This window comes from Saccopteryx bilineata, chromosome 5, assembly GCF_036850765.1.
Source record: "Saccopteryx bilineata isolate mSacBil1 chromosome 5, mSacBil1_pri_phased_curated, whole genome shotgun sequence".
Lineage (NCBI taxonomy): Eukaryota > Metazoa > Chordata > Mammalia > Chiroptera > Emballonuridae > Saccopteryx > Saccopteryx bilineata.
In genome coordinates this window covers 53,475,661-53,502,311 of record NC_089494.1, presented here as the reverse complement: position 1 = coordinate 53,502,311, position 26,651 = coordinate 53,475,661, and the positions used below count along the sequence as shown (strand labels likewise).

The following is a 26,651-nucleotide window of genomic DNA, read 5'->3' as shown; positions in this document are numbered from 1 at the left end:
CACGGAATATATATATATATATATATTTTTAATCACCTCCAGTTGTGAACCACTGGTTTCTTTTATTTATTTATTTATTTATTCATTCATTCATTTTTAGAGAGGAGAGGGAGAGAGAGAGAGAGAGAGAGAGAGAGAGAGAGAGAGGAGAGACAGAGAGAGAGAAGGGGGGGAGGAGCTGGAAGCATCAACTCCCATATGTGCCTTGACCAGGCAAGCCCAGGGTTTCGAACCGGCGACCTCAGCATTTCCAGGTCGACGCTTTATCCACTGCGCCACCACAGGTCAGGCCGGAATATATTATTTTATAGCTAAAAAGCAAATCTTGGAAAAGCAACAGATATCTCTGTGATGGACAATTTTATATGTTAACATGACTAGGTTATAGTTTCCAGTTGTTGGTCAACCGGCAGTCTAGATGCTACTATGAGGTATAGTTTACACGAGATTAGCATTTCAGTCAGTAGACTTTGAGTAAAGCTGATTACCCTCCATAATGTAAGTGGGCTTTATTCAATCACATGATGGCTCAAAGATTTAAGAGATAAAATGGAGATTCCCCCAAGGAGCAAGAAATTCTGGCTCCTGAATACCTTCAGACTCAATCTTGCAACAGCACTCATGCTGGACATTCCAGCCAGTGGTAGCCTGCCCTGCAGATTTCTGCTTAGCTAGCCCCCATAATCATATAAGCCAATTTCTTAAAATAAATCTCTCTCTCTCTCCATTTCTTCCTCTTTTCATTGCCTTTGGGTTAATATACATAAATATATTTATATTTTTATATTATCTATCTAGACTAAAAAAGAATATTTTTATCATTCATCAACACTGTATGATAGAAAATAAAGGCAAAACTCTGTATTATCTTAATTTTCATTTAGTAGAGCATATCAATCTAACTTTGGTTTTAAATTATAAAAATGCCATTTGCAACAGACTGAAAGCTTTTTATTAGCCATTATATATGTAAATACCTATTGTCTTTTTATAGCTTAATAGCTATTCTTTTTAAATAGATAAATTATATTCTATTGTATAGATGTACTATCGTTTATGCATGCATTCTATTATTGTAGGGCATTTTGGCTGCTTTCAAGTTTTGGCAATTATAAATCAAGTCATCATCAACATTTGTGTGCAGTTTTCAACTTATTTGAGTAAATATGAAAGAGCACCGTGGTTGAATCTTATGGTAAGAATATGTTTAGCTTTTTAAGAAACTCTCAAATTGTTTCTGAAAGTGGATGTAGCATTTTGTGTTTCCACCAAGAATGAAGGAGAATGAGAGAGAGACCAAGCCATCATCATCTCTTGCTTGGCCACTGAAACAGCTTCCTAACTGGTCTCTTAGCTCTTGTCCTGGCCCTCTTCAGTTTCTTCTTTCCTCTGTAGCCAGTATAACTTGGGGGAAAAGGGAGTTGGGGAGAGGTGAAGGAGGGCGTGGGAGAATAAATGGTGATGGAAGAAAACTTGATGGGGGGGGGGAGGTACAGATGATGTGTTGTGGAACTGTGTACCTGAAACCATGTATAATTTTGTTAACCAGTGTCAACCCAATAAGTTCAATACAAAGAAAAAAAAGTATAAATTACACCATGTCAATGATTAATGAATGAAATCCTACATAGCTCAATATAAGCTCTGATTCTACCTATATCTCCTGACTGGTTCTCCATTAGCCATTTTGTACCAGCAACACTGGCCTCCTTGCTGCACTCAAACCTGTCAGGTTTGCTTCTGCATCAGGGGTTTTGCACTTGCTGCTCCCTCTGCTTAGAATCTCTTACAATATTTGTGGAGATCATTTTCTCACTGCATTCAGGTAGAGAGGGTTTTCCTGACCCTCCTAGTCAAACAGTAAACACCATTATTCTTTTATAACCTGCTATTGACTTCCTAGCATTTACTACTACTTGATGTCTTGCTACGCGTACACTTATTAGTTTGTTTGTTTTATGTTTCATCCACTGACTGTAAAAACCTTGAGAACAGTGAGTTGTTCTGGTTTTGTGTACTGTATCAGCAGCATCTGCAAGAGTACATAGCATAGCCTGACCAGGCGGTGGCACAGTGGATAAAGTGTCAGACTGGGATGCAGAGGACCCAGGTTCGGAACCTCAAGGTTGCTGGCTTGAGTGCAGGCTCATCTGATTTGAGCACAGCTCACTGGCTTGAATCCAAGGTCACTGGCTTGAGTAAGGGGTCACTCGGTCTGCTGTAGACCCCCGGTCAAGGCACATATGAGAAAGCAATCAATGAACAACTAAGGTGTCACAATGAAAAATTGATACTTCTCATCTCTCTGTCCCTATCTGTCCCTCTCTCTGTCTTTTTCTCTATCTCTGTCTCTCTCTCTCTCTCTCTCTCTCTCTCTCACACACACACACACACACACAAGTATATGGCATAGATTGGGGAATAAGCATATACTTATGAAATGACTAGAAAATGCCTGGGAATATTTATACTAACATATTATAAGGGATGATCTTTGGGGAGTGGAGTAAGGATGGAGATGGTTTTAGTTTCGGAGCCCCGTGTTATTTGATTGATAAGCAGCAGCAGCATCCTGGGAGTAATCACTGTTGGTAATCATCTCTTCATTGCTTTTTGGTTAATGTGCCCCTGAAAACCCCTTTACAATTTTTGAAGCAAATTATGGGGAAACATATATTTGGCATTGAAAAGAAAGTAAACAGTGTTATAGCATTTTGAATTAAAGGTACAGGAATTTTTTTTTTTTTTTTGACAGAGACACAGAGAGAGCGTCAGAGAAAGAAACAGATAGGAACAGACAGCCAGGAAGGGAAAGAGATGAAAAGCATCAATTCTTCGTTGCAGCACCTTAGTTGTTCACTGATTGTTTTCTCATATGTGCCTTGACTGAGGGGTTACAGCAGAGAAAGTGATCACTTGCTCAAGCTAGCGACCACGGGGTCATATCTATGATCACATGTTCCAGCCAGCAACCCTGCACTCAAGCCGGTAAGCTTGGGGTTTCAAACCTGGGTCCTCTGCATCCCACTTCAATGCTCTATCCACTGCACCACCGCATGGTGAGGAAAGGTACAAGAATTTTTAAAATTATATGTACTTCTTACATGCCTTTAGCTGAGGACCTCAGTATTTCTGTTAAATGATAACTTTTATGGTCATATATCATATATGGCTAAGAAGTCCCTAATGAAGACATAAATAAGTTGTAGAAGAGTCATTAAAATAATTATTCCAGTTTTGCAGAAAGCAAGTTGAAAAAAAGTGGATAAAACCTAAATTTAAAGAAATTAAACAATAAACCAATATACCTAGTGATACATATTTCTCCTCCATCACTTTCTTCTTTCTTGTTTGTTCTCCCTTTCCCTGCCCCTGCCTTGTACAGTCGATCTTCATTCCTCTGAGCACCACAAGAAATTCTTCAGGTTTTATTTGACCATGCCAGATATGGCAGGATTAAAAACTATAGTATAATATAAAATAGTAACCCTGGGTTTTTTTTTACAGAATTACCATAAACAATTTTCCTATTCATCTAAGATGTGAAAATGTAAAACACGTAAGATTATGTTCTGCCCTCATTTTATTTTTTGAAATAATTTTTTGCAAGTAGCTTGATAAAATGGGACATCAAATACTATAATGAATTTTACTTTCAAAGCACCCGACAGCTTTTTTTAATCTTATTTTTATTAATTTTAATGCAGTGACATTGATAAGTCAGGGTACATATGTTCCAAGAAAACATCTCCAGATTATTTTGACATTTGATTATGTTGCATACCCCTCACCCAAAGTCAAATTGTCTTCCATCACCTTCTATCTGGTTTCCTTTGTAGCACCCAACAGCTTTATTGCCCTTATCGTGCATTCTAGTGTTAGATAGCCGAGCGAACATAATTCTTTACAATGTAATGCTCTTAAAAAATTAAAGGCTTTTTATTTAAGAAATTAAGAATACAAAAGAATCATTGGTGCATTATCCACTACATAGAAAAGAGTGATAAGGAGTATATATATAAATGTTATTATTTTATACATATAAAATGTACAAACCTTGATAAAATACTCCTACTGGTGTTTGAATCTTTTTGTTTGTTTGTTTGTTTTGTTTTTCATTTTGTTTTTTGTCTCAGTGGAGTCAGTAAAGCGGAGAGTGAGAGATACCTAAACACAAGCTGTGTGTTTATGGGGGGTTGGCAAGCTGTGAAAACTGACTCTGCATCCAATCAGTGCTCAACTGATTCCTAGGAGATATTTATATTCCAAATTTTCTCTTGAAATCAGATGACACAACTCCCAATGGGCTTATATTTTGAATTAGAAAGTTTGTAGGGAAAGGGAATAGAGAGGCAGGCACGGAAGGAGAGGTCATGGGATTTTGACTCTTACAATTCAAACAGTGAAAATATTTCTTTTCACAGTGGACTCTTGGAAAATGATTACACCCTTGTATCCACATGGTTATTTCCAGGGAATCAGTGCTCTGGAAATGTTAGAATTTAAGTGCTGGATGCAGTTAGAAGGAACTAGCGTCTCATGTTTGAAATTTTCTTCCTGTTTTACTGTTATCATAAAGAACACATTTCAACAAGCAACTAAGTCATCTAATGCTGCCCTTAACATTTGCTGGGCGCAGGACAAGAGCACAGTTCTCCCAAATACAATATGCATAGGCTCCAGGTTGTTCTTGGCCTTGGAGACCTGTTGCCATGGAGAGGGGCACACTAAAAGAGAGCTTCTATTGTCCAGCAGACTACAGGGAGGGCAGTGTCCAGGTAAGCAGCCCCAGACCTTGGCCTAAGATTAGTACTGAACTCATAGGTGATAAAATCTTTCAAGTGAGTCCTTCCAGGATGGCTAGGGGAATTAAGAAAATTTAATTTCTTTTTTCTTTTTCTTTTTTTTTTTAGTGAGAGAGAGAGAGACAAAGCTGGAAGGACAGATAGGGACAGACAGCCAGAAAGGGAGAGAGATGAGAAGCATCAACTTGTAGTTGCATCACTTTCGTTGTTCATTGATTGCTTTCTCATTTGTGCCTTGACCAGGGGGCTGTAGCTGAGCCAGTGACCCCTTGAGCAAGCCAGCAATCTCGGGCTTCAAGTCAACAACCATGGGGTCATGTTTATGATTCCACGCTCAAGCTGGCGACCCTGCTCTCAAGCTGGACGAGACTGCGCTCAAGCCAGCGACCTCTGGACTTCGAACCTAGGTCCTCAGCATCCCATGCCTACACTCGATCCACTGCACCACTGTCTGGTCAGGCAAAAAGTTAATATTTTCTGCTATATGATTATTCTTCTGGGGTAAGTGATTGCCTCATAAGCAAATTTATTAGTATTATTCTTTGGCTAACCCATATCTATGCTTACAGCCGCCTGTATTCTCCCCACTTTCCACCACCACCAACAAAACAACAACAACAAACCCTAAGGGTAATCATAAAGCTTTGCTCAGACTTAGGAACCAACTGAAGATAAATATAGATGATAATGCCAGCTAATTTTATTGCTCAACTTACTATGAACCAAGCTGGGAGGCAAGCTTTACCTCATTTAATCCTCACAATATCACTAAAAAAAAGACACAATTATTATCACTCTCCTTATTTTGCTGATGAATACATTGAAGTATGGGTACCTTAAGTAATTTCCTAATAATCATACAACCAGGAGTGGTCATGTCACTTTTTGGGCTCAAGTGTCTCAAATTTCAGTCTGAGTTTTTATCTGCTGAACTATCTTTCACCTTTACTGTGTGTTTCTCTTACCAAGTACCCAGGCTACCTTCACATTCACACAATACAGATATCCCCAATCACTGTTCTTTATCCCATTTCTACCTTGAAATTCAGTGTTTATATATATATAAACTAAAGTCTTAAATGAATTTGGCCTTCCAGAGAATTTTTAGCTGAAAGAGGTTTGAATTTATTTCCTAAGGTTGATATGTTGAATCATTTTCTCATAGAGAAGTATATCTAGATAGTAGAATTCTAGGGTACTTTGAAATGCAGTAAGTTAAATGTCAGGAAAGAGGAAATGCCATATTGACTCTCAGAAACTTACTTCCAAAGTGCTAAACACATCTGAGTCAATTTTTCCAGACTACCACCCAAGAATATTTATGTATGTATGCATGTATGTATGTATGTATGTATGTATTTTTCCTTCTCTTGTTCAATAGGGGACTTAAAACAGCAGGTTCACAAATTTATTTCACCTTTTTTTTCTTTTGCAATTAGCTTTCCTTTCTCTGTCTACCACTCCTCTGGTTTTATTGTGTTTTTTGTTTGTTTATTTGAACTGCGAGAAGATGACTGTTTTGTCTGAGTGACTATAAAGACTAAACATTTGGGTGGACAAGTCAGTTATGCTGACCTTAGTTCTATTCTCAAGAGGCAAATCTTGGCTAAGATGAGTTCAGCTAAGGAGAGTGTTAAAGTTAGATGCAGCTTTCTCAAGTTAAGGCCTGTGGAGGACTCCAGGCCTCCACTCTACCCACTGGGGCAAGCTGAGGCCCAGACTGAGGAGGACCCATCTCCCAGAATGGGCAGATAGGGCTGTTAGAAATACGGGAGTGGAAGGGACTCTGAAAAGAAATCAAGTTGCTTGGAAAGTTAGGATCCAGATTATATTTTTGGAGTTGGTTGGGAGATGGAAATGAAGGGATGGGTAAAACAGAAAACTGCCTTAGGCCTCACTGATGACTCTTGACTTTCTACCAGGAAGTCCTTTTGGTTCAAAAATATCATTGAAAATATTCCATTAGGCACAAAGACTGACATTCCACTAATTATAATTTTTTTTAAAAAATCAGTAAAAATCCTTTGTGATTAGGAGAACTACCCTTGAAGTCAGTGCCCTGGCCTTATTTTATCACCTCTTAGCTGGGTAGTCTTGGAAAAAGTACTTCATTTGTCTGAGACTCGGTTTCTTTTGTCACTAAAACAGAGATCATCATCATTATAATAATAAAACAGAGATGATAATAATAGTATCCCCAGTGGTGGGATTGTGAGAATGAACTGGGTAAATACATAGAAAGCACTTAGAACAGTATTCATCACAAAAGCAAACCCTCAGTAAACTCCCAGCTATTACATATCTGCATGGGTTAGTCTAAGCACATAACCTATTTCTGAAATGCCAAAAATGGAGAGTTTTATGGGGATGGAAAACATCATGGGAAAAAGTTGGTCAAAGTGGACTTTGGCAAGCCAAACAACAACATAAGGATGCTATGAGTTGTGAAGAGACAATACAAAGAATCTCCAAAACAATTTTTTTTACCCACTTTAATATTTTACCAAGTTGAATAGGCAAATTAATAGAGAAGATAGATTGGTCACCAGGGATTGAGAGGAGGAGAAATGAGGAATTATTCTTAATGGGTATGGGGTTTCTATTTGGAATAATAAAAAGATCTGGAGAGTGGTGATCGAACATTTTGAATGTACTTAACACCACTGAATTGTACACTTAAAACTGGTTAAAATGGTGAATTTTATGGTTATGTGTAACGTACCACAAGACAACAATATCTAGCTAGTATTGATCTTCTTCCAGCCCTGCTTTCTAGGCAATGATATGTTGTCTCTTCTAATCAGGGAGGTGAGACACACAGAAGGCATTCCATGCTCCATCTAACAAAGATAGCTAATAGTACCGGGGTGGAAGAAAAGGGAGGATGCAGCCCAGAGATGAAGCCTCAGGGCCTATGCTTTCTCAGGTCTGGGAAAGGTGAGGACGCCACAGACCAAAGACAGTTTGCTTCCCCTGTGTGCTCACATTGCTGATCTTCCGCTCCCCTTATCTATTGCCTCTATTCCATGATGAAGCTTCCTGGTGTTGAAGGCATTTCAGCACAAGGTCATCTCACACACAACTTGGGGAAATCTTAGGTCACACTCTTTTGATAAGACCTTAAAATTCTAACCATTTAATTTCTACTATTCTCTCTGTATCTCTTTTTTGTAGCCTCATTTTTGACATCTTCTAAATCCATAGTTCTGAAAGCATAGTCCGTGGACCAGCAGAATGAGCAGCACCTGAGAACTTGTTAGAACTGGAACTTAGGGCTCTACTCTAGATCTGTTGAATTGAATTAGACACTATCAGAATGGGATCCAGCATTCACTTTTTTTTATTATTGACTTTAGAGAGAGAAAAGGAGAGAAAGAGAAATATAAACATTGATCTGTTCCTGTATGTGCCCTGACTAAGGATCAAACCAGCAATCTCTGAGCTTCAAGAGGATGCTCTATCCAATTTAGCTAACCAGCCAGGGCCAGCACTCTGTTTTATCAAGTTCTCCAGATGATTCTGATGAACACTAAAGTTTGAGAACTGCTCTCATCCATTTATAGCTTGTCAATTAATGGAAATTCTCTGAAAGAAAAAAAGGGAGATATAATCCTCTTTTATAACATGGACTTCGCAGCACTTAATTTCCATATGCCCATTATTTCACCGTCAGAGATAGAGACTGTTGGTGAACTATGCAGGAAGAAAACTAGCAGAAGAATTTCCACAAAGGTATCTTAATAATAAATCTTTGATCTGATGTTATGAATAAAAATTATCTGTAAATTGCTTGATTGAGAAATAGAATAGTCAATTTCTCAACATTTGAGATCTAATCTCTTAGCAACTTTTAAATATGCAATATAGTATTATTAACTATAGTCATCATGCTGTACAGAGGAGTTAAATTCTCATGGGTGCAGAATGTATACTGAGAGAGCTGGGGTGTATTCTGGGGCCAGGAGTGTGAGGTAAGACTAGACAAAGAATATATTTATTTTCAAACCTATGAGGCCAAAATAACAGCAACAATGCCAAGAGGAAGTTAACAATAACCAAACAGAATAGCAAAATAATTATAATGCATGGAGAGTGTGCATCATAAATATTTGTTGAATAAGTAAATATACATAAACATAGGTAGAAGGTCCCTGGTCTTAGAGGTTGTTAAAATATTCAGGTATTTTCAGTGGTTATATGAGAAATGAAGTCATTTTTTGTTTGTTTTGATACATATGTTATATAAATTAACAGTTTCAGTCAGGTCCTGCTTTATGTGGAAAAGGATGCCACCATATTAAACAGGTATTTTCTGTTACCCTTTAGCCCATTTTTCATCTAGTCAGCCATGACCTCATTCAATGACTCAAGTAATGTATGACACATAGTAACCTGAAAGAGAACAACTCCTGTTCCTGGATTTGAGTTTCAAAACCTATGCCCATAAAGGAGGGAAGACCAGGAAAGAATTTAATGGAAGAGAAGGTGATAAGTTCCATTTCTACAAACATCCAAAGATGCCCAGGTTAATCAAGAGGAGTAATCATGGAAGACAGAAGAGATCTTGAGACAGACCACTGAATCCTACCTGAAGTTCTCCAAACCAAGACAAATCCTGAGGGGGTAGGAAAGACAGTACCCCAACAAATTACCAGGATCCTGGAGCAAAGGCAAGTGGGGTGCCCCAACTCAACCCCCAACAAACCCTCCTGGGTAGAATCTGAGGGACAGCAAGATCCCAAAGCAGAAATGGTTGATGTGTGTCAGAAAAATACTGGTGACTCAGACCAGCTTGATATAAACAGAGACGAGAGAATAGAGATAGTGAATAGACGGTGGCAAAATAAATTTTGGAGGCATGCTTGCTGAAGGAATATAGTAAAGAATGAGGAAATACTTTTTTTATTTAATACGTACAAACTAACGTAAGCCTCTGACTTCAATACCTGATACTTGACTCCAAACCACCTATGTTGTTTAGCCTCTATCATGGGATCAATATGTTTTACAGGCTAACCTTGGAAACAATCAACCTATTTTAACTTTGTTTTATGGCAAAATAGAGTGTGAATTCTAAGTCGCTAACTTAAAATCAAACATTTTCATTAAGACATACTATTAGGATAAGGTGATTCCCCTGGAAGGATTAGGGATTAGGAACATAGACTTTGGAACAAGGCACATCTTTGTGACTGTTAGGATGAAGTGACATCAAACCTAACCCCAAGTGCTTAAATAATAAGAAACTCTATTGTTTTCTTTAACAACAAACCTAAAAGTAGGTTGACTTCAGTAGAGATTTTTTAAATCAGCAGATCAACAATATCATCAAGGACTCAGTTTTTCTCTATTTTTTTATACTGCCAGGCTTAGTGTCAGGTTTAGCTATATGCTTATAGTAAGATGGCTGTATCAGTTTCAAGCACTGTACCCAGATCCAGTACCCAAAGGCATAAGAACTCCTTTTCTATGGAAAGGAACTCTCTGCCAACATCATCATCAGTCTCATTGGCCAGAATTACGTCACATGTCTTTGTCCAAACTCACTGGTAAAGATATTGAGGATTAATTACTGGTTTAAGTCAACTAGGATTCATGCAGCTTTAGCCTGGGGCTAGGGTCAGTCCCTCAAATCATGTGATTTTGCAGAGTAGAATAAGTAATTTAAAAAAGGAGGGTTATATTAATAAGAAAGAAGAATGGATATTGGGTATGCTCCATTTAAGGCTGAACCTATCTCTGACACTTATATGATCCTAGCAAGTAAATTACTTTCTTTAAACCTCAATTTTTTTAATTTTATAGTGGAAATAATATAAATATTTAAATCATAGAGTTTTTGAGAATTATATGAGATGATATATGTAAATTGCATATAGGTTGCTTTGGATATAATTAATTGTTAAACAATCTTGTAATTAATATCATTATTAGAAAAGAATATATTTAAAATTATATATTTTTAAAATTCAAGGCCCTAGCCAGGTAGCTCATTTGATGAGAATATCATCCTGATATACCAAAATTATGGGTTTCAACCCTGATCAGGACACACACAAGAATCAACTAACAGTGCATATATAAATGGAACAACAAAAAAATCAGTGTTTTTCCAGCTCTTTCTCTCTCTCCTTTCCCTGTCTCTACAATCAATTTAAAATTTTTTAATCCAGAAATGTTTGTTTATATTTTATTTGACACAATATATCACAACAATGGAATATTATATAATATCTGGAGATATTTTAGGTTATGTTTTAAAATATCTGGTCAGATTTTGTTTTCTTTTTCACTAGTGAGGCTGTTTTTCAAAGTTTGTAGAAAGTAATACACCACAGATGCACAGAAAATATGAAAATGAACCAAAATGTACTGAAACTTTTTTTGAGCCTGGTTTTCACACCCCATCTACAGGGTGAGAACAGCTTACAAACAGCACTTCAAACAGCCACCCCTCCCTATAATTCACACCATAAAAATGGAATTCACAAAAATCATAATTTACTTTTTAATGATTCACTGAGCTCCAGCAATGTCTTAGCATATACCCCTGAAATTACTTTCTTCAGGGACTCCTTCAGATGTAAACACTAAAAAATACAATCTATAAATGCTCCCCACGGAGCAAGTGAGAGACAGGATCCTTTTGTCACCATCCTGATTGACAGGGTATTTTAGGCATGCACAGGTCTTTGAAGGCAACTTTGGCACTATAGATAAAACCACAGAATTTCAGAATAGAAAGGTACTGGAGTCCTTATCTTAATGTAATGAAACCAATGACTAGAGTAAAACAGCTCTTGATCTTAGGCTTATCTGTAAAAGCAAAACAGGGACAGGAGTTGCTACATCCTACACAGACCCTGACTCAGGTCCCCTTGCCTGTAGTACCAACACACACATTGTAGTTTTCACTGTAGAGAGAAAAGTGCTGTTCAGCTTAAAAAGCATTCTCTTCCATTTTCAACTCTTAGGCATGTGATCTAAATAAAACTGAACTCTTACCTGCCTCATGAGATGCTTGCCCACTGAACTGTTTATCTACCTCCCCCGGACAGGACTGTTTGAGGGATAAGCATATTACCAAGCAAGAGCCAGCGAAACAGAAAAGTTATATTTGTCGGAGCCTCCGGGAAAGAAACCCCTTCTCATTCCTGCTGGATTTGAAGGTGTGAGGGTGGAAGGCTTGGGAATCCTGTCGCAGTCTCGTCTTGCCACCACCCAAAGCATCAGTAGGAGTCCATATTCCACAGCGAGCAAAACAGAGAAGTTGATCCATTGACATCATGCTTGTTCTAAATTACCTATGCGGATAGTCAACACTAGCCATCAATATTTTGCCAGAGTTTAAGATGATTTGGTTGGATTTCCTCTCACAATTTAAATAATTATAAAAAATGTTCATTAGTCCCGCTCTTTTTTATTTTTCCTCTTCCCTGCTCCAGCTCTAAGCAATACACAAGTTGATGCCATCATGATATACAGATTATAGTTATTGACCACAAAGGGTTTCTTCTGCATGTCACATTGATCCCTGAGTTTTATAGCTTGTCATCTCTATTTTGGTCCTAATTATTGTAGTATTCTTACCCACAATGAGCAAAAGAGTTTAAAATAAATTCTAACTACCGTAATTCCCCATGCATAAGACGCACCTTTTTCAAAAAATTGGGGGTCTAAAAACTGGGAGCATCTGATACACTGGTTATAGTTTTTACTTGCATTTCCTGCTTTTTCATGCAGATGAGGAATTGTATGAATTTTATGATGAATAAAACTTGAGTTTAATAACTTTATGTAATACATTTTTTTTTCAAATTTCGAGCCCCCAAATTAAGGTGTGTCTTATACATGGGAGTGTCTTTTCCATGGGAAAATATGATAATTGTTACAATTTTACAGGCTACTCATGTTTTGCATTTTGAAAGACTCTTAGTTGTGCATAGTTAGCTCCATATTCATCTCTATTTTCTACCTATACTTAGCTACTAGTTTCTTTTCTTAGATAACTTCTCAAGGATAACTTCTCAACTGGATCTTTCTTTAAATATTCTGAATTCAGAATGGTGACAACAATTCCAGTGCCATGTGGACTTTTCCTGTGTGGACTTTTCCTTGACTCCTGCTCCCTGTGATAGCTCCTAACAGACTGAACTGTGGTTGGGTTGCATTTTTCAGGGATTTGGCATGGTGATGGGGCCAATTTGGACTTGGTGAACATGTTAAGGACACTACTCTTTTATGGATTCTTGCTGTATTGGCCAAGAGTTTGCTTAAAGGCTTTTAATCACTGTAAAAAAAAATAGAAGACTGGATAAAGAAGATGGGGCACATATACACCATAGTATACTATTCAGCTAGAAGAAATGATGACATCGGATCACTTACAGCAGAATGGTGGAACCTTGATAACATTATGCGGAGTGAAATAAGCGAATCAGAAAAAAACAAGAACTGCAAGATTCCATACATTGGTGGGACATAAAAGCAAGACTAAGAGACATGGACAGGAGTGTGGTGGTTACAGGGAGTGGGGGGAGGGAAGGGGAGGAAGGGGAAGGGGAGGGGGAGGGGTACAAAGAAAACTGAATAGAGGGTGACGGAGGATGATTTCTCTTTGGGTGATGGATATACAACAGAACTAAATGACAAGATAACCTGGAAATGTTTTCTTTGAATATATGTACCCTGATTTATTGATGTCACCCCATTAAAATAAAAATTTATTTATAATAATAAAAAAAACCTTTACAAGTGTTTATGTCCTCATTGATAGACTGTTCTATCATTTCTTTTTCTTGTACTAAAGAATTCTTGAAAAATAATGTACATTGCTTTCTTCCATATTAATTCCTCATACTACCATAATCTGGCCGGAAGATTTTTCTCTTTACTACAACTCCATGTTAGAGACATCAGGAGTCTCCTACCTGCTTCCAGTGGTTCTCCCTACAGAATTTGACTTACCCTGTTCAGTCACCTTGCTCTCTGCCAGCTTCTGGTACTCTATATTCTTCAGATAAGCCTCATACTTCTATAGCTATTCCTCTAGCATTCCTTTTTATTAGTTCCATGCCTAAATTTAAATGCTGGTGTTCTTCATATCTGTGCTAACTACCCTCTCACTCCTCCTCTGTCTGACATCTTCATCATCTCCCTTGAAGTCAGTTACTAAGGTAACATGGTGAATGATATTGAAATGGAGCTGCAAGAGTTTTCCAGACCTTAATGGTTGGAAGGGAGAAAACTGACATTTGAAAAGTCAAAACACAGTTTGTTTTATTCTGCAGATATTTTAATTTACCTTCAGAGACAGATTGCACTTTTGTTTTATAAAATACCTTTTGAATAGGTCTTTAAGTTACACAAAAATAAAGTAGATCCCTTATTCTGGCACGTAGGATATAGGGACAATGTGTCTCGAGGAGGCATATCTGAACAGTAACGGACATAGCTGACTCTATCATGAGGACTGCTGCATCAGTGCAGATCATGTGTTCTTTAGAAAAAGGTTATTTTTTTCTAAATATAGTATTAAACTTCACAGTCTTTGAGCATAGATGTTGATTCTGGAAATGAATACACAGCTTGATATTAATTTTGATCACCCCCTTTTTTTTCTCTTGGCCTTGGAGCTTGAGATCCTGAACTCAGGATAGAAACGCATCTTGACTGTCACGTCCATAGAGGATGGTAAGTTGGCTTCTGCAAGATGGGCTTCGACCTGAGAGGATGCAAAAAAATGTCTGGTAGGGGTCCTCCATGGAAGTGGTGGAGTTATGAGCATCCATCACTAAGGTCTTACAGAAGTTAGAGCTGAGGCTACCTTCAGTGTTAGGAACAGGAGGCAGGAAATGAGCTAATGCTTGAGGGCAGAACCAGTCTGCCGGTTGCTGGCCTCGAGGGGAAAGTTGGTGACTTGCAGGGTTAACAATTCAGCAGTCTGGAGCCAGAGAGCTGGCTGCAGAGGAAAGTGACAGCCAAGACAGACTGGTAAAATAAGTGAACCTGCGCCGGACATTCTCAAAACCTTTAGGATGGGAAACATACTAAAACAGTAAAGAAGTTCTGACTATCGAAGTAAAATTAAAGCATTCAAAAATATCTGAGACCCCTGGGTGACAGCCCACAAATTCACATCTCTAAATAACACCATATTTCTGAACACTGGTGACCAAATATCTAGCATATTCTAGACTTTATTTATTTATTTATTTTACCTTAAATTCTTTGGTTAGCAGCCATGTTTTTAAGAATGGACATAGGGAGCTTTAGTCAGAGAACAAAACTCATTAACATTCAGCAATACTGACACATTTAATCCTATCTGGTTTGGAATCTTGACTGTATAATTCTTACCTCATGTTACTCCCTTTGGTTATGACTTACTGCTACTTAGTGTTTCTTCTTGCCATCTGTCAGTGTGTTTGGGTTTCCTTCTGTAACTTTGAATTCCTGTTTCCTTTCTTTTTTTCAAAGATTTTATTTATTGACTTTAGAGAGAAGAGAGAGACAGAAAGAGAAAGAGAAGGGGGGAGGAGCAGAAAGCATCAACATGTAGTAGTTGCTTCTCACATGTTCTTTGACCAAGCAAGCCCAGGGTTTTGAACCGGCAACCTCAGCATTCCAGGTGAACACTTTATCCACTGCGCCACCACACGTCAGGCAGGCCTTCCTGTTTCTTGCTTGCACCACTGGTTCTCTCGCTTACGTTTATCTTCCCAGCCCTTGACTCATTTCCAGCCACCAGCTACCTGCACAGTTATACTACTGCTTCTGATGACCACTGTGTCAGGTATTTACTGAAGGTGCTTAATAGATATTTATTTCACAAGTGAATCTTCTTTAGTAAATCCTTATAGAGGTACTTGATCATTTGAAGCCTTTAAGGTGTCATGGATTGCATTCAATTTCTACAAAAATAACTTCTTGAAATAGTGATTGATAGCTATGCATTCTCACTTAAGGTAATCTCACAAAATTAAGGACCTCTACACTGAGTAAGACTTAGAAGGCAATTAAGAATTTTTTATTATTTTTTATCAAGAAGTGTATTCCATTAAAGTATCTTTCCATCAGTTTCCACTTTGCTTTCATTTTCTGGTAACTTGAGCCCACCTGTCTATATTTTCTCATTATCCAAAACTGCTTTTAATAAATAATTTGACAGTTTCACTAAGATGTACTATGTCTTAATGTGTCATGTACCCGGAAGTATCTGCATTTTGTTAGTACAAAACCAGAGTGGTTATAACTTAACTTTTACTCTGCCCACTATTGTGCTACATTTAATCCTCAGATCAAACCTGTGAGGTCAGCATTGTCTTTCCTATTTTACAGATAATTAAGCTAGAAATATAGAAGTTAAATCACTTGCTCAAAGAGAATACTGTGTGAGGGGCCCAGTTTCTGAACCCACTCTCTCTGAATCCGGAGTTGGTGCTCTAATTATGGAATTAAGGCTTGGATAGCTTTACATTAAGAATTACTAGGCCCTGGCTGGTTGGCCCAGTGGTAGAGCGTCGGCGTGGCATACGGGAGTCCCGGGTTTGATTCCCGGCCAGGGCACACAGGAGAAGTGCCTATCTGCTTCTCCACCCCTCTTCCTCTCCTTCCTCTCTGTCTCTCTCTTCCCCTCCTGCAGCTGAGGCTCCATTGGAGCAAAGTTGGCCCGGGCACTGAGGATGGCTCTGTGGCCTCTGCCTCAGGCACTAGAATGGCTCTGGTCACAACAGAGCAATGCCCTAGATGGGCAGAGCATCACCTCCTGGTGGGCATGCCAGGTGGATCCCGGTGGGGCGCATGCCGGAGTCTGTCTGACTGCCTCTCCATTTCCAACTTCAGAAAAATACAAAAAAAAAAAAAAAAGAATTACTAGACAGTATTAGTAAGCATAATACCTATTGCTGAAAGTATACCTTCCCGTTAGCTGCCTACCCTCATGATTAGCAATTTGTGAGGCCAAGTTTGCTACTTTGCCTGGTAGTATCGCAATCCAAACAAGGACAAGCAAACAGATTTTTTTTAAGGCCACATGTTTCTAGATTACAACTGAGCAGTTTTGAAAAACGATAGCCTCTAGGGATACATCTGAAGTAGTGCTCATAAAATACTGGCATTAGCATTTGAAATGTCTTGTTAAAAAACCAACAGTCATATTCATTAGGGAATTGTGTTATAATCCCTCAGAGAAGGTCAGAATTCAAATTCTGTCAGAAACTCTGTGTTGTTTTTTTTCTCACTGAAACTGTCTTTTAAGAGAAAATTTGCTTTGATACGTTTTCTTAACTGAAACCTTACAGTCATCAAGTCACCAAGAAAAAAGTGTGTGTTTATGGGTTTTAAGTCAATTCCTAATGTATCGTCTTGCTTTATTAGATGTCGAAGTTTAATTCAATGCAGTCCAAATTAAAAAAAAAAAATGCCTCTTTGGAAACTCATACATTTTTTTGTCTGGAAAGAGAATTTCATTAAAAACATATCAGAAGTCAGTCAGTTTTTAATTTAAAGTTTTAAAGCAACTCAATGTTTATTCATTCCTTCTTTTTCTAGATCATCTATTTCACTAATATTCCTGAGGCAAATGCAATTTTAATAATTGTATACACATCTCAACAAAAACAGCTGCTGTTTACTGCTGTGTGTCTCACTAAGTTTATAGGAAATCAAATCACATCAAGTGTTGCTGCTCCAAAATTTCTTCATCTGATATTTTAATCTTAAAGTTACAGCCCTAGAAGAGGCATGTGAGGTAATCTTAGGTCCAAACAGTGGTATAATGGTAAATGTTTAACTACAGGGTTTCCAGGGGGGTGGGGGGTGGGGAATCCTGACTTGCAGCATTTTTCAGTTTCCATGGTGTAGATACTCCCATGTGACATCCCTGAAGGCAGAGCTGGGAAGAAATTAACAACAGTCCACACTCCTGACAGCACTGAGCTTTCATCATAACTTCCGGTAAGTCTTGGAAATCACCATTTGGCCAGAATTACTAAAAGAATGCAGATAAGAATTGTTCACAAGAGACCCAACTCTAGAGCTGGCCTGCCAAGGCCCTAGCTTCATTCTTGAAGTTACTCTCTATGTCATTTTGGGTAAGATACAGAACTTTTCCAGGACTCTGTGTCTTCCCATGTAAAATAGTAATGAGTAAAGTTTCTATCTCAAACAATTGCTGTGATCATTAAAAATAGTGCATTAAAATTCTTAAAAGCATTCTTGGCATATACTGAGATATAATAATAGACTATTAGTAATAAATGTTAGCTTTTGTTTTCCCAAAACTTACAATTCTAACTATCAGAAAATTTTACACATTGTCATCTAAATTTTCCAGAGGTCATTAAAAACAATACTGCTTTATAGCAATAGTCTGAAAGGAGCCAGTTAAAGAGGGGAGAGCATGAAATGAGAAGTTATCCTTTAGTGTCTTTCTTTCTTTTCTTTTTATTAAATGAGATGTGGGGACACTGAGATAGACTCCTGCATGTGCCTGGACTGAAATCTACCAGGCAAGCCCCTACCAGGCAATGTGGCAACTGAGCTATTTTTAGTGCCTGAGACCAAGGCCCATCCTCAGTGCCCAGGGCAAAATGAACCATTCAAGCCATGGGTGTGGGAGGGGAAGAGCGAGAGAGCGAGAGCGAGAGCAAGAGCGAGAGCGAGAGAGAGAGAGAGAGAGAGAGAGAGAGAGAGAGAGATGGGGTGGGGAGATAAGCAGATGGTTGCTTTTCCTGTGTGCCCTAATTGGGAATCGACCCTGGGACTTTCACATGACAGGCCAATACTCTACTGTTGAGCCAACCGGCTGAGCCTATGCATTAGTTTCTAATACAGTTTTGCAATGCCTAGGTCTACAACCCTCGGCAAACCACTTTACTTCTAAGAGCACCTAAGCATTTTTCTTCCCACAAAAGAACAATTTTCACATAAAAGGAACTATACTTTAGAATGTAACATATGTTTAAATGAATTAAGTATTGTGGGAAACTAAATTAACAGAATGTCTATGAAATTATAACTTTCTGGGAAAGCAACACAACAGAAAAATAATAAATATTACCTGTAATAATCTACCAAATGAAAGATGAAAACTCAGGTATGCCATATGGTTATCATTATGCCTTTATGAGATAAATAATGTAAATATCCAAATAATTCTTAAAAGTAAAACTCTTAATTGTATAAATAAATATAAAAAGTAAAATTTCAAGGACAGATTGAAGAAATCTTAAACATGTTAAGTTCAGTCAAGTTGTGAACAATAAAGTATTCACATGAGAATAAAGGAGCAAAAAAGATATAGGAGAAATATCACATTTTTAAATTTATACTTTAAATGTAATTGCTCAGAGCAATCACATACATTTTTATACATGAAGTGAAAGTTAACCAACAAAACAATTCTGCATAGTTTATAATCTAAAAGTGTGCCTTTAACAGAGGAATTCCTATCTGACAGGAGAAAGAAAAAAATTACCTGTGCAACATAGCCTTCACCATACCATCTTCTGTTAGTTATTAGTGGAAAATTCTCAATTATATTAAAAAGTTCAGGCCTGACCTGTGGTGGCGCAGTAGATAAAGCTTCAACCTGGAACTCTGAGGTCACTGGTTCGAAACCCTGGGCTTGCCTGGTCAAGGCATATATGGGAGTTGATGCTTCCCGTTCCTCCCCCCTTCTCTCTCTCTCTCCCCCCCTGTTTCTTTCTCTCTCTCTCTCTCTCTCTCTCTCTCTCTCTCTCCTATCTAAAAATGAATAAATAAAATCTAAAAAAAATGTTTAGTATGTGATATAGAAAAATCTCCAAGTTACATTATTTTGGGGTAGGGGAGGAAAATACAAAACTGTGGGTACAGTATATTACCTTTCATAAAAGGAGAAGAAAAAATGTGTAATAAAAATATGTAATAAATTATTGGAAAACATAGGACATTTATGAGTTGAGAATTTAAGTAGATTGGGTCAAGGGTGGAGACAAGATTCTCAATGAGGCACCTTCTTCCGGTGAGTTTCACTCTGCTCTTTCTCAGTGTTTAAAACGTGGGGGAAGGCAGCAAGTTATAGGGATTAAAGGGTTTTACAAGACTTGTTTTGTTGTCATTTATGTGTCAAATGTCCAAATGTTTGTTTTTTTTCTCCTGGGGAGATTTTTGTGGGTCCTTCAGAGATAACTCACTACACCAAGAGGGTACCTTGAACATTATATATTCTCTAATATTTTGGCTGACTTTTTATGATTTCTACCATGCCTCTTATATCGACAATCACCCCTGTCAGCTTTTTTTCACTTTCTGAAATCAGTTACCATGGTTATACCCTTCAAAACACCTCTACTCAACCTGGCTCATGACTTTGAAAAATTCAGCGCCTGTTCTCTGCTGAACTCTGGAAACACAGAGGATCCCTTCTTCCTGCGAATTTAATGTAGTCCTAATGAGCTTGCCACCTTTATCTTTTTTAAGATAAGAGTCAGGAACCTGTGTCAGTACTCTCTGAACTTCAAAAGACACTAGGCAAATCTCTCAGGAACTGTCATGTCATACTTACTGAGTCTTCTGTTAGCACCAGGGTCCCCAGGACCACCTCCCATGACCTGAGATCAGAGGTAAGTGCCCTCTTAGAGAAGAAAAAGAAAATGCACAGTTCTCCCTTTAGGCCAAGGTTTCTTAACAATGATACTAGTAACACTGGGGTCTGGATAATTCTTTGTTGTGGTAGATTTTCCTGTGGTAGATTGTAGGACGTTCATCAGCATCCCTAGCCTCTACCCATCACATACCAGTAGCACACCCTCCTGAACCAAACCAGTGTCTCAGACTTTGCCGAATGATCCTCTCAAGGCAAACGGCCTGGCTGAGAGGAACGGCGCTAGGCTGACAACTCTCTTCAAATAAATCCCTATTTCCGAATCTTCTCACCACTCTGCTAATTATGAGGCTAGTCGATTAGGTTTACGCATTTGGGACCTGTCCCTTAGTAAACCCTGAACAGAGAGGGTCTGTTAGACACAGGTCATGGGAATGTGTGTGCATATGATACCCATTTTTCTCAGAAAGAACTCTGAAATCTTGAGGTCATAGGAAAATCCTTACGTAAGTGAAAATTCATATAAGCCTACATCTGTTTCTGACACTTAAAAATTGAGTGGGATACTTGAAACCATATCTATACATTTAAAAATTAAAATTAAAAAAAAAAATCTGGGCCTAAACTTAGTGAGCATAGGGGGAAAAAAAGACTTTAATTTGTTCGTTTTATGACTTTATTGTTTAATTACTTTTTAATATTCAAACATTTTGATTAAAGTGTGCATTTTTAAAAAGAAAACATCATAGTTCCATGAAGTAACTACATAAAGAATTTTCTAAATTTAAATGATTTGATTAAAAAAATTCATGGCCTAGATATGTTAAATTAATGTTTGATATAAAGGAGCATCAAGAATGAGGAAAAAGGAAAGAGAGGCACAGAGATAAAAAGAGAGGAGCTTGAAACGTACCTTGTTTCATCGATATAAACTGCTTCCAACACGGACGCTGCATACTCGATGTTCTTCTTTAAGTCTACGATGTTCACATCACCTTTTTCCAGCTGCTTCACTAAGCATCTTAGTCTATTTCAAAAAGTAGCAAAAGAGAAAAATAGAGAGATTTTTATAACTATATGGAAAATAGTCCAACATTAAATACACAAATCAAGTAAAACTTTTAACATATCTAAGTTATCAAATAGAAATATAGAAATATCTTTAGAGGTTTTTTGGGTATAACTAAGATCAATCTTTATCAATGAAACAACTATGAGAAATTCTATTCACCTCTTAATATTAGGTCTTTGAGTTGTTAGTTTAGGCATCATAGTTCAAGGATAGCCTTTCTAAAAATTCAAGACAATGTGGACACTTTCATAAACTTGTATTTCTAAAACTAGAATTTATTCAATGGCTGTTCTGCTTCTTGAGACTTGGCAGTAAGAGAATATTTAAAGGCCACTACTTTTGACCACTACTATGGCAATTATTCACTATATGTAGCAATAAAAATGAAAAAGAAAAACAAAAGTTCCAAGCAAATATAATCAAGATGAGAAAAAATATACATGTATGTTTGCTTAGTGTTTTTATTGTAATTATTTTTCACCTGAGACAAATCTATAATATATTTTCTTTTGTTTTTGTCCAGAGGATCGTGGCTCTCAACTCTTTGAGAAGTTTTAAGACATAGGGATCAGCTAAGCCATGTCTGGATTCATGACTCACAGAAACTGCGAGATAATGTTAAATTGTTTTAAGCCACTAAAAGTTTTGGGATAATTTTTTTTAGGCAAAAATATGTATCTCATGGAATAAGGTAACACAAATTACCTCAGTAAGTTTCTAATACTTTTAGATACTTTATGCTTTAATTATAAATCAAGAGTTTCTGCCTGGCCTGTGGTGGTGCAGTGGATAACGCATCGACCTGGAAATGCTGAGGTCGCCGGTTCGAAACCCTGGGCTTGCCTGGTCAAGGCACATTTGGGAGTTGATGCTTGCAGCTCCTCCCCCCCTTCTCTCTCTCTGTCTCTTCTCTCTCTGTCTCTCCCTCTCCTCTCTAAAAATGAATAAATAAATAAATAATTTAAAAAAAGAGTTTCTGAAGATACTGTTCTATACTAGTCAGGGGAAAAAAACATATTTCTTACTCTCTATATACTGTAGATAAACAATGTAAATACAATTTTTCATTTTCCTAAATCAATAAACAGAACTGAATTCCACTCCTGGCCCTAGGCATTCCGGAGAGAAATGAAGTAAATCCACTTTCAGGCATGGTCTTGGAGATAGTGTAGCAGGTTTTCTGAAGATTTACTTTGGATGGTTTCCTGTATCAAGGCTAGTCCAGCAGACACATGATGTCCAGCGTAAAGACAAGTTACAAATTTTAGCAAAGGTATCTGACATTCCTTCAACTATCAGAAATACTTATGTTTCCATAGAAAAAAAAGCCACATCTAGATAAAAACTTGTTATTTAAGAAGCTACAAATAATTGCTTTTTTGTACCATATACTTCTATATGATAAAATATTAGCAGACCACAACATTGCATAAATAAATTTTATGAACCAATAATTAAGTACAAAGGCAACAAAATAAAACAAAGTAACAACCAGGACAGATTACTTGGGAAAAATGAAGTGTGACTTTGAAGCTTGTATAAAACTCTGGATGTAATTAATGATCATGGAGAGTATTTTAAGATTTTTGTAATGTTTATGACCCAATCATATTAAACTTAGTGAAATTATCTCTTATGTGTGAAATTAAAAGAAAGAGTCTCACAGTTCTGTAACGGCTTAACAATATATCACCTGAATATCTTTCTTGTGAAAATTGCTTGGCAGGTTGGTTGTATATGTCTGCATGAAGACATGATTTTAAAAACAGTAAGTACTTCAGATGATTGCCTCCCCTTCTTCCTGAAGAAATAAACACTATTTTCACTTGGGTTACTAATTTCCTCCACTAAAAATTCACATACCTCAGGCTTTCTTGAAGCTAAGTATGCCATGAAACTGCATTAGGGCCAAGGGGAATAAATGGTGGTTGTTGAGTAAGAGTTTCAGAACAATTATTTTGAGGAGGGCTAACTCAGCTGAAAGGGTTTTACTTTTACCCCTTGCTCATTTCTTACTGCCTGGAATGAAGTAGGACTGTCTCAACATTCAGCAGCCACCTAGGTCATGAAGTGACCCGGCAGAAGAAAGCCTTCCACTAAGATGACAGAGAAGGAAGGTGGAAGTGGCCTGGATCCCGTGCTGTGATCTACCTTAATGAAAGCACCTAGCTTTGGAGTGATTTCTTATAAGAGGAGGAAAACTCATATTTAAGCCACTCTTGTTTTGAGATTTCTTTTATCTGCATCTGAACTCAGTCTTAATTGATAAATCAAATGAATATGAAATGACTCAAAATAAAAAACTAAAGAAAGGAGAAATTGTCACATAAAATGAAAGGGGACATTCCTGGGAAACTATTCACAAGTGCACTTCCTAACTCATGGCAGCCCGCAGGTGTTCCAGGGAAATCACCAGATCATCCTCAGATCAGCAGATCACACCTGATGAAAACTGTGATGTCAGAGGCCCTGATACTTGCACAATGGACATGCTCTTTCACAGAGACATGTTGATGTGGCTAACAAACAATAAATATTATGAGTTGTTATATCCCCAAATAGGGGGATATACCTACCATCTGACAGAAGAAATTGCTCTAGAAATACTCCAAAAGGGTTATACCACCCAACTAAAAATCTAGTTAGGTATAATTATAACTCTTTAAAACCATGACCTTTTGGCCCTGGCCGGTTGGCTCAGTGGTAGAGCGTCGGCCTGGCGTGAGGAAGTCCCAGGTTCGATTCCCGGCCAGGGCACACAGGAGAAGCGCCCATCTGCCTCTCCACCCCTCCCCCTCTCCTTCCTCTCTGTCTCTCTCTTCCCCTCCCGCAGCCAAGGCTCCAAGCAAAAGATGTCCCGGGTGCTGGGGATGGCTCCTTGGCCTCTGCCCCAGGCGCTAGAGTGGCTCTGGTCATGACAGAGCGACGCCCCAGATGGGCAGAGCATCGCCCCCTGGTGGGCGTGCTGGGTGGATCCCGGTCGGGCGTATGCGAGAGTCTGTCTGACTGCCTCCCCGTTTCTAGCTTCAGAAAAATACAAAAATAATAATAATAATAATAATAAATAAATAAAAATAAAACCATGACCTTTCAAACACATGTGCATACACACAAGCAAGCACATTCACATATGCATGCCCGTGTGCGCGTGCGTGCGCACACACACATACATTCTCTCTCTCTCTCTCTCTCTCTCTCTCTCTCATATACCCCTAAGCTCACTATGTCAGCCTAAAATATGGGTCAGGAAACTTTTTGGCTGAGAGAGCCATGAACACCACATATCATTATTTTAAATTGTAATTCCGTGAGAGCCATACAATGACCATGTACATTACGCATTATCCAATAAAAATTTGGTGTTGTCCCAGAGGACAGCTGTGATTGGCTCCAGCCACCTGCAACCATGATCATGAGCGGTAGCAAATGAATGGATTGTAATACATGAGAATGTTTTATATATTTTTTTTAATTTTTTTTTAATTTATTCATTTTAGAGAGGACAGGGAGAGAGAGAGAGAGAGAGAGAGAGAGAGAGAGGAGAGACAGAGAGAGAGAAGGGGGGGAGGAGCTGGAAGCATCAACTCCTATATGTGCCTTGACCAGGCAAGCCCAGGGTTTCGAACCGGCGACCTCAGCATTTCCAGGTCAATGCTTTATCCACTGCGCCACCACAGGTCAGGCAAGAATGTTTTATATTTTTAATATTATTATTTTTTTATTAAAGATTTGTCTGTGAGCCAGATGCAGCCATCAAAAGAGCCACATCTGGCTCGCAAGCCATAGGTTCCCGACCCCTGGCCTAAAAAGACTGGAAGTAAATATATATTTTGGGGCTACTGAAACTCATTTCTTCTTATTTTTTGACAGAGACAGAGAGAAACAGAGATAGGGACAGATAGGGATAAACAGACAGGAAGGAGAGAGATGAGAAGCATCAATTCTTCTTTACAGCTTCTTAGTCTCCTTAGTTGTTCATTGATTGCTTTCTCATATGTGCCTTGATTGGTGGGCTACAACAGAGTGAGTGACCTCTTGCCTAAGTCAGTGACCTTGGGCTCAAGCCAGTAACCATGAGGTCATATCTATTATTCCACACTCAAGCCAGTGACCACGCGCTTCAGCTGGTGAGCCTGCGCTCAAGTCATTGACCTCGGGGCTTTGAACCCGAGTCCTCCACATCCCAATCCAATGCTCTTTCTGCTGTGCCACTGCCTGGTCAAGCTCATTTCTTCTTTATTTCTTTTGCCTGTATGCACCAAATTTCCTTTTGTGAGTGCATATTTCTATTTACATAAGTAAAAATTTTGTATTTCAAAAAGATTATTTATAATAGTTGATTAATGGAATAATTTATATAATTATCAGCCTAGTAATGAGCTCACTTTTTAATCAATTTATACATATTTATATAATAATTCCCAACAATTTTATTTGGGATGTTATTTTACTTTCTTTCTACATAATACAAGGCCAAAAATATCTTGAATCATTTTCAAATGATCATACATTCTACAGTGGTGGGTTCTGAAGAATTAAGACTTTACTACACATATCTGTACAAATTTTTAATTTAAGAAGGTAACTACAGACTATTTAATTCTTAAGCCATACTATGAATAATTAATTGTTCAGAACTGAAGAAGAAATCACAAAATCATGTGACTAAAATAAACAAGTTCCCTTAATTCAGTAAAACTCTTTTAAATAATTATTTGATTTCTGTCATCAGAGTAGGAAAGTTGAATGAAAAAGTGTTCTTAATACCAGGCCTACGTATGTTCCCGAAGCTTAAGTTAAGTACATGTACTTGGTGTTCTAACCTGAGTGGTTTCTGACCCATCAATCTGTGGATGGAGACTCCACTGGCTACTCTGCTTGGTAGCAATACAAGTTATTAGTTAGTCTATCAAACAGCATTGAGCAGCTATTTATAAGCAGATAATATTGCCAAACAGTGTTAAAAACACATTAGTTAAATAAATAATTATTTAGCATTGTTTTCTGTACCTGGCGCTGTGTAAAACTGTGTGTGTGTGTGTGTGTGTGTGTGTGTGTGTGTGTATATATATATATATATATATATACACACACAACAGTATATACTGATGGCTCAGCAGTAGAGCATCAGCCTGGCGTGTGGAAGTCCTGGGTTGATTCTGGTCAGGGCACACAGGAGGAGTGA

General features: G+C 38.0%; 1 protein-coding gene across 4 annotated transcripts in view; it reads right to left on the bottom strand.

Moving 5' to 3' along the window:
• PDE1A (phosphodiesterase 1A) overlaps positions 1-26,651 on the bottom strand; it is a 403,386-nt gene that overhangs the window by 101,340 nt on the left and 275,395 nt on the right. For all 4 annotated transcript variants that reach the window (XM_066280225.1, XM_066280223.1, XM_066280222.1 and 1 more), the window contains one exon: positions 21,308-21,421. In XM_066280225.1, coding sequence (XP_066136322.1) covers positions 21,308-21,421 — 114 coding nt within the window. The remainder of the gene's footprint in view (positions 1-21,307; positions 21,422-26,651) is intronic.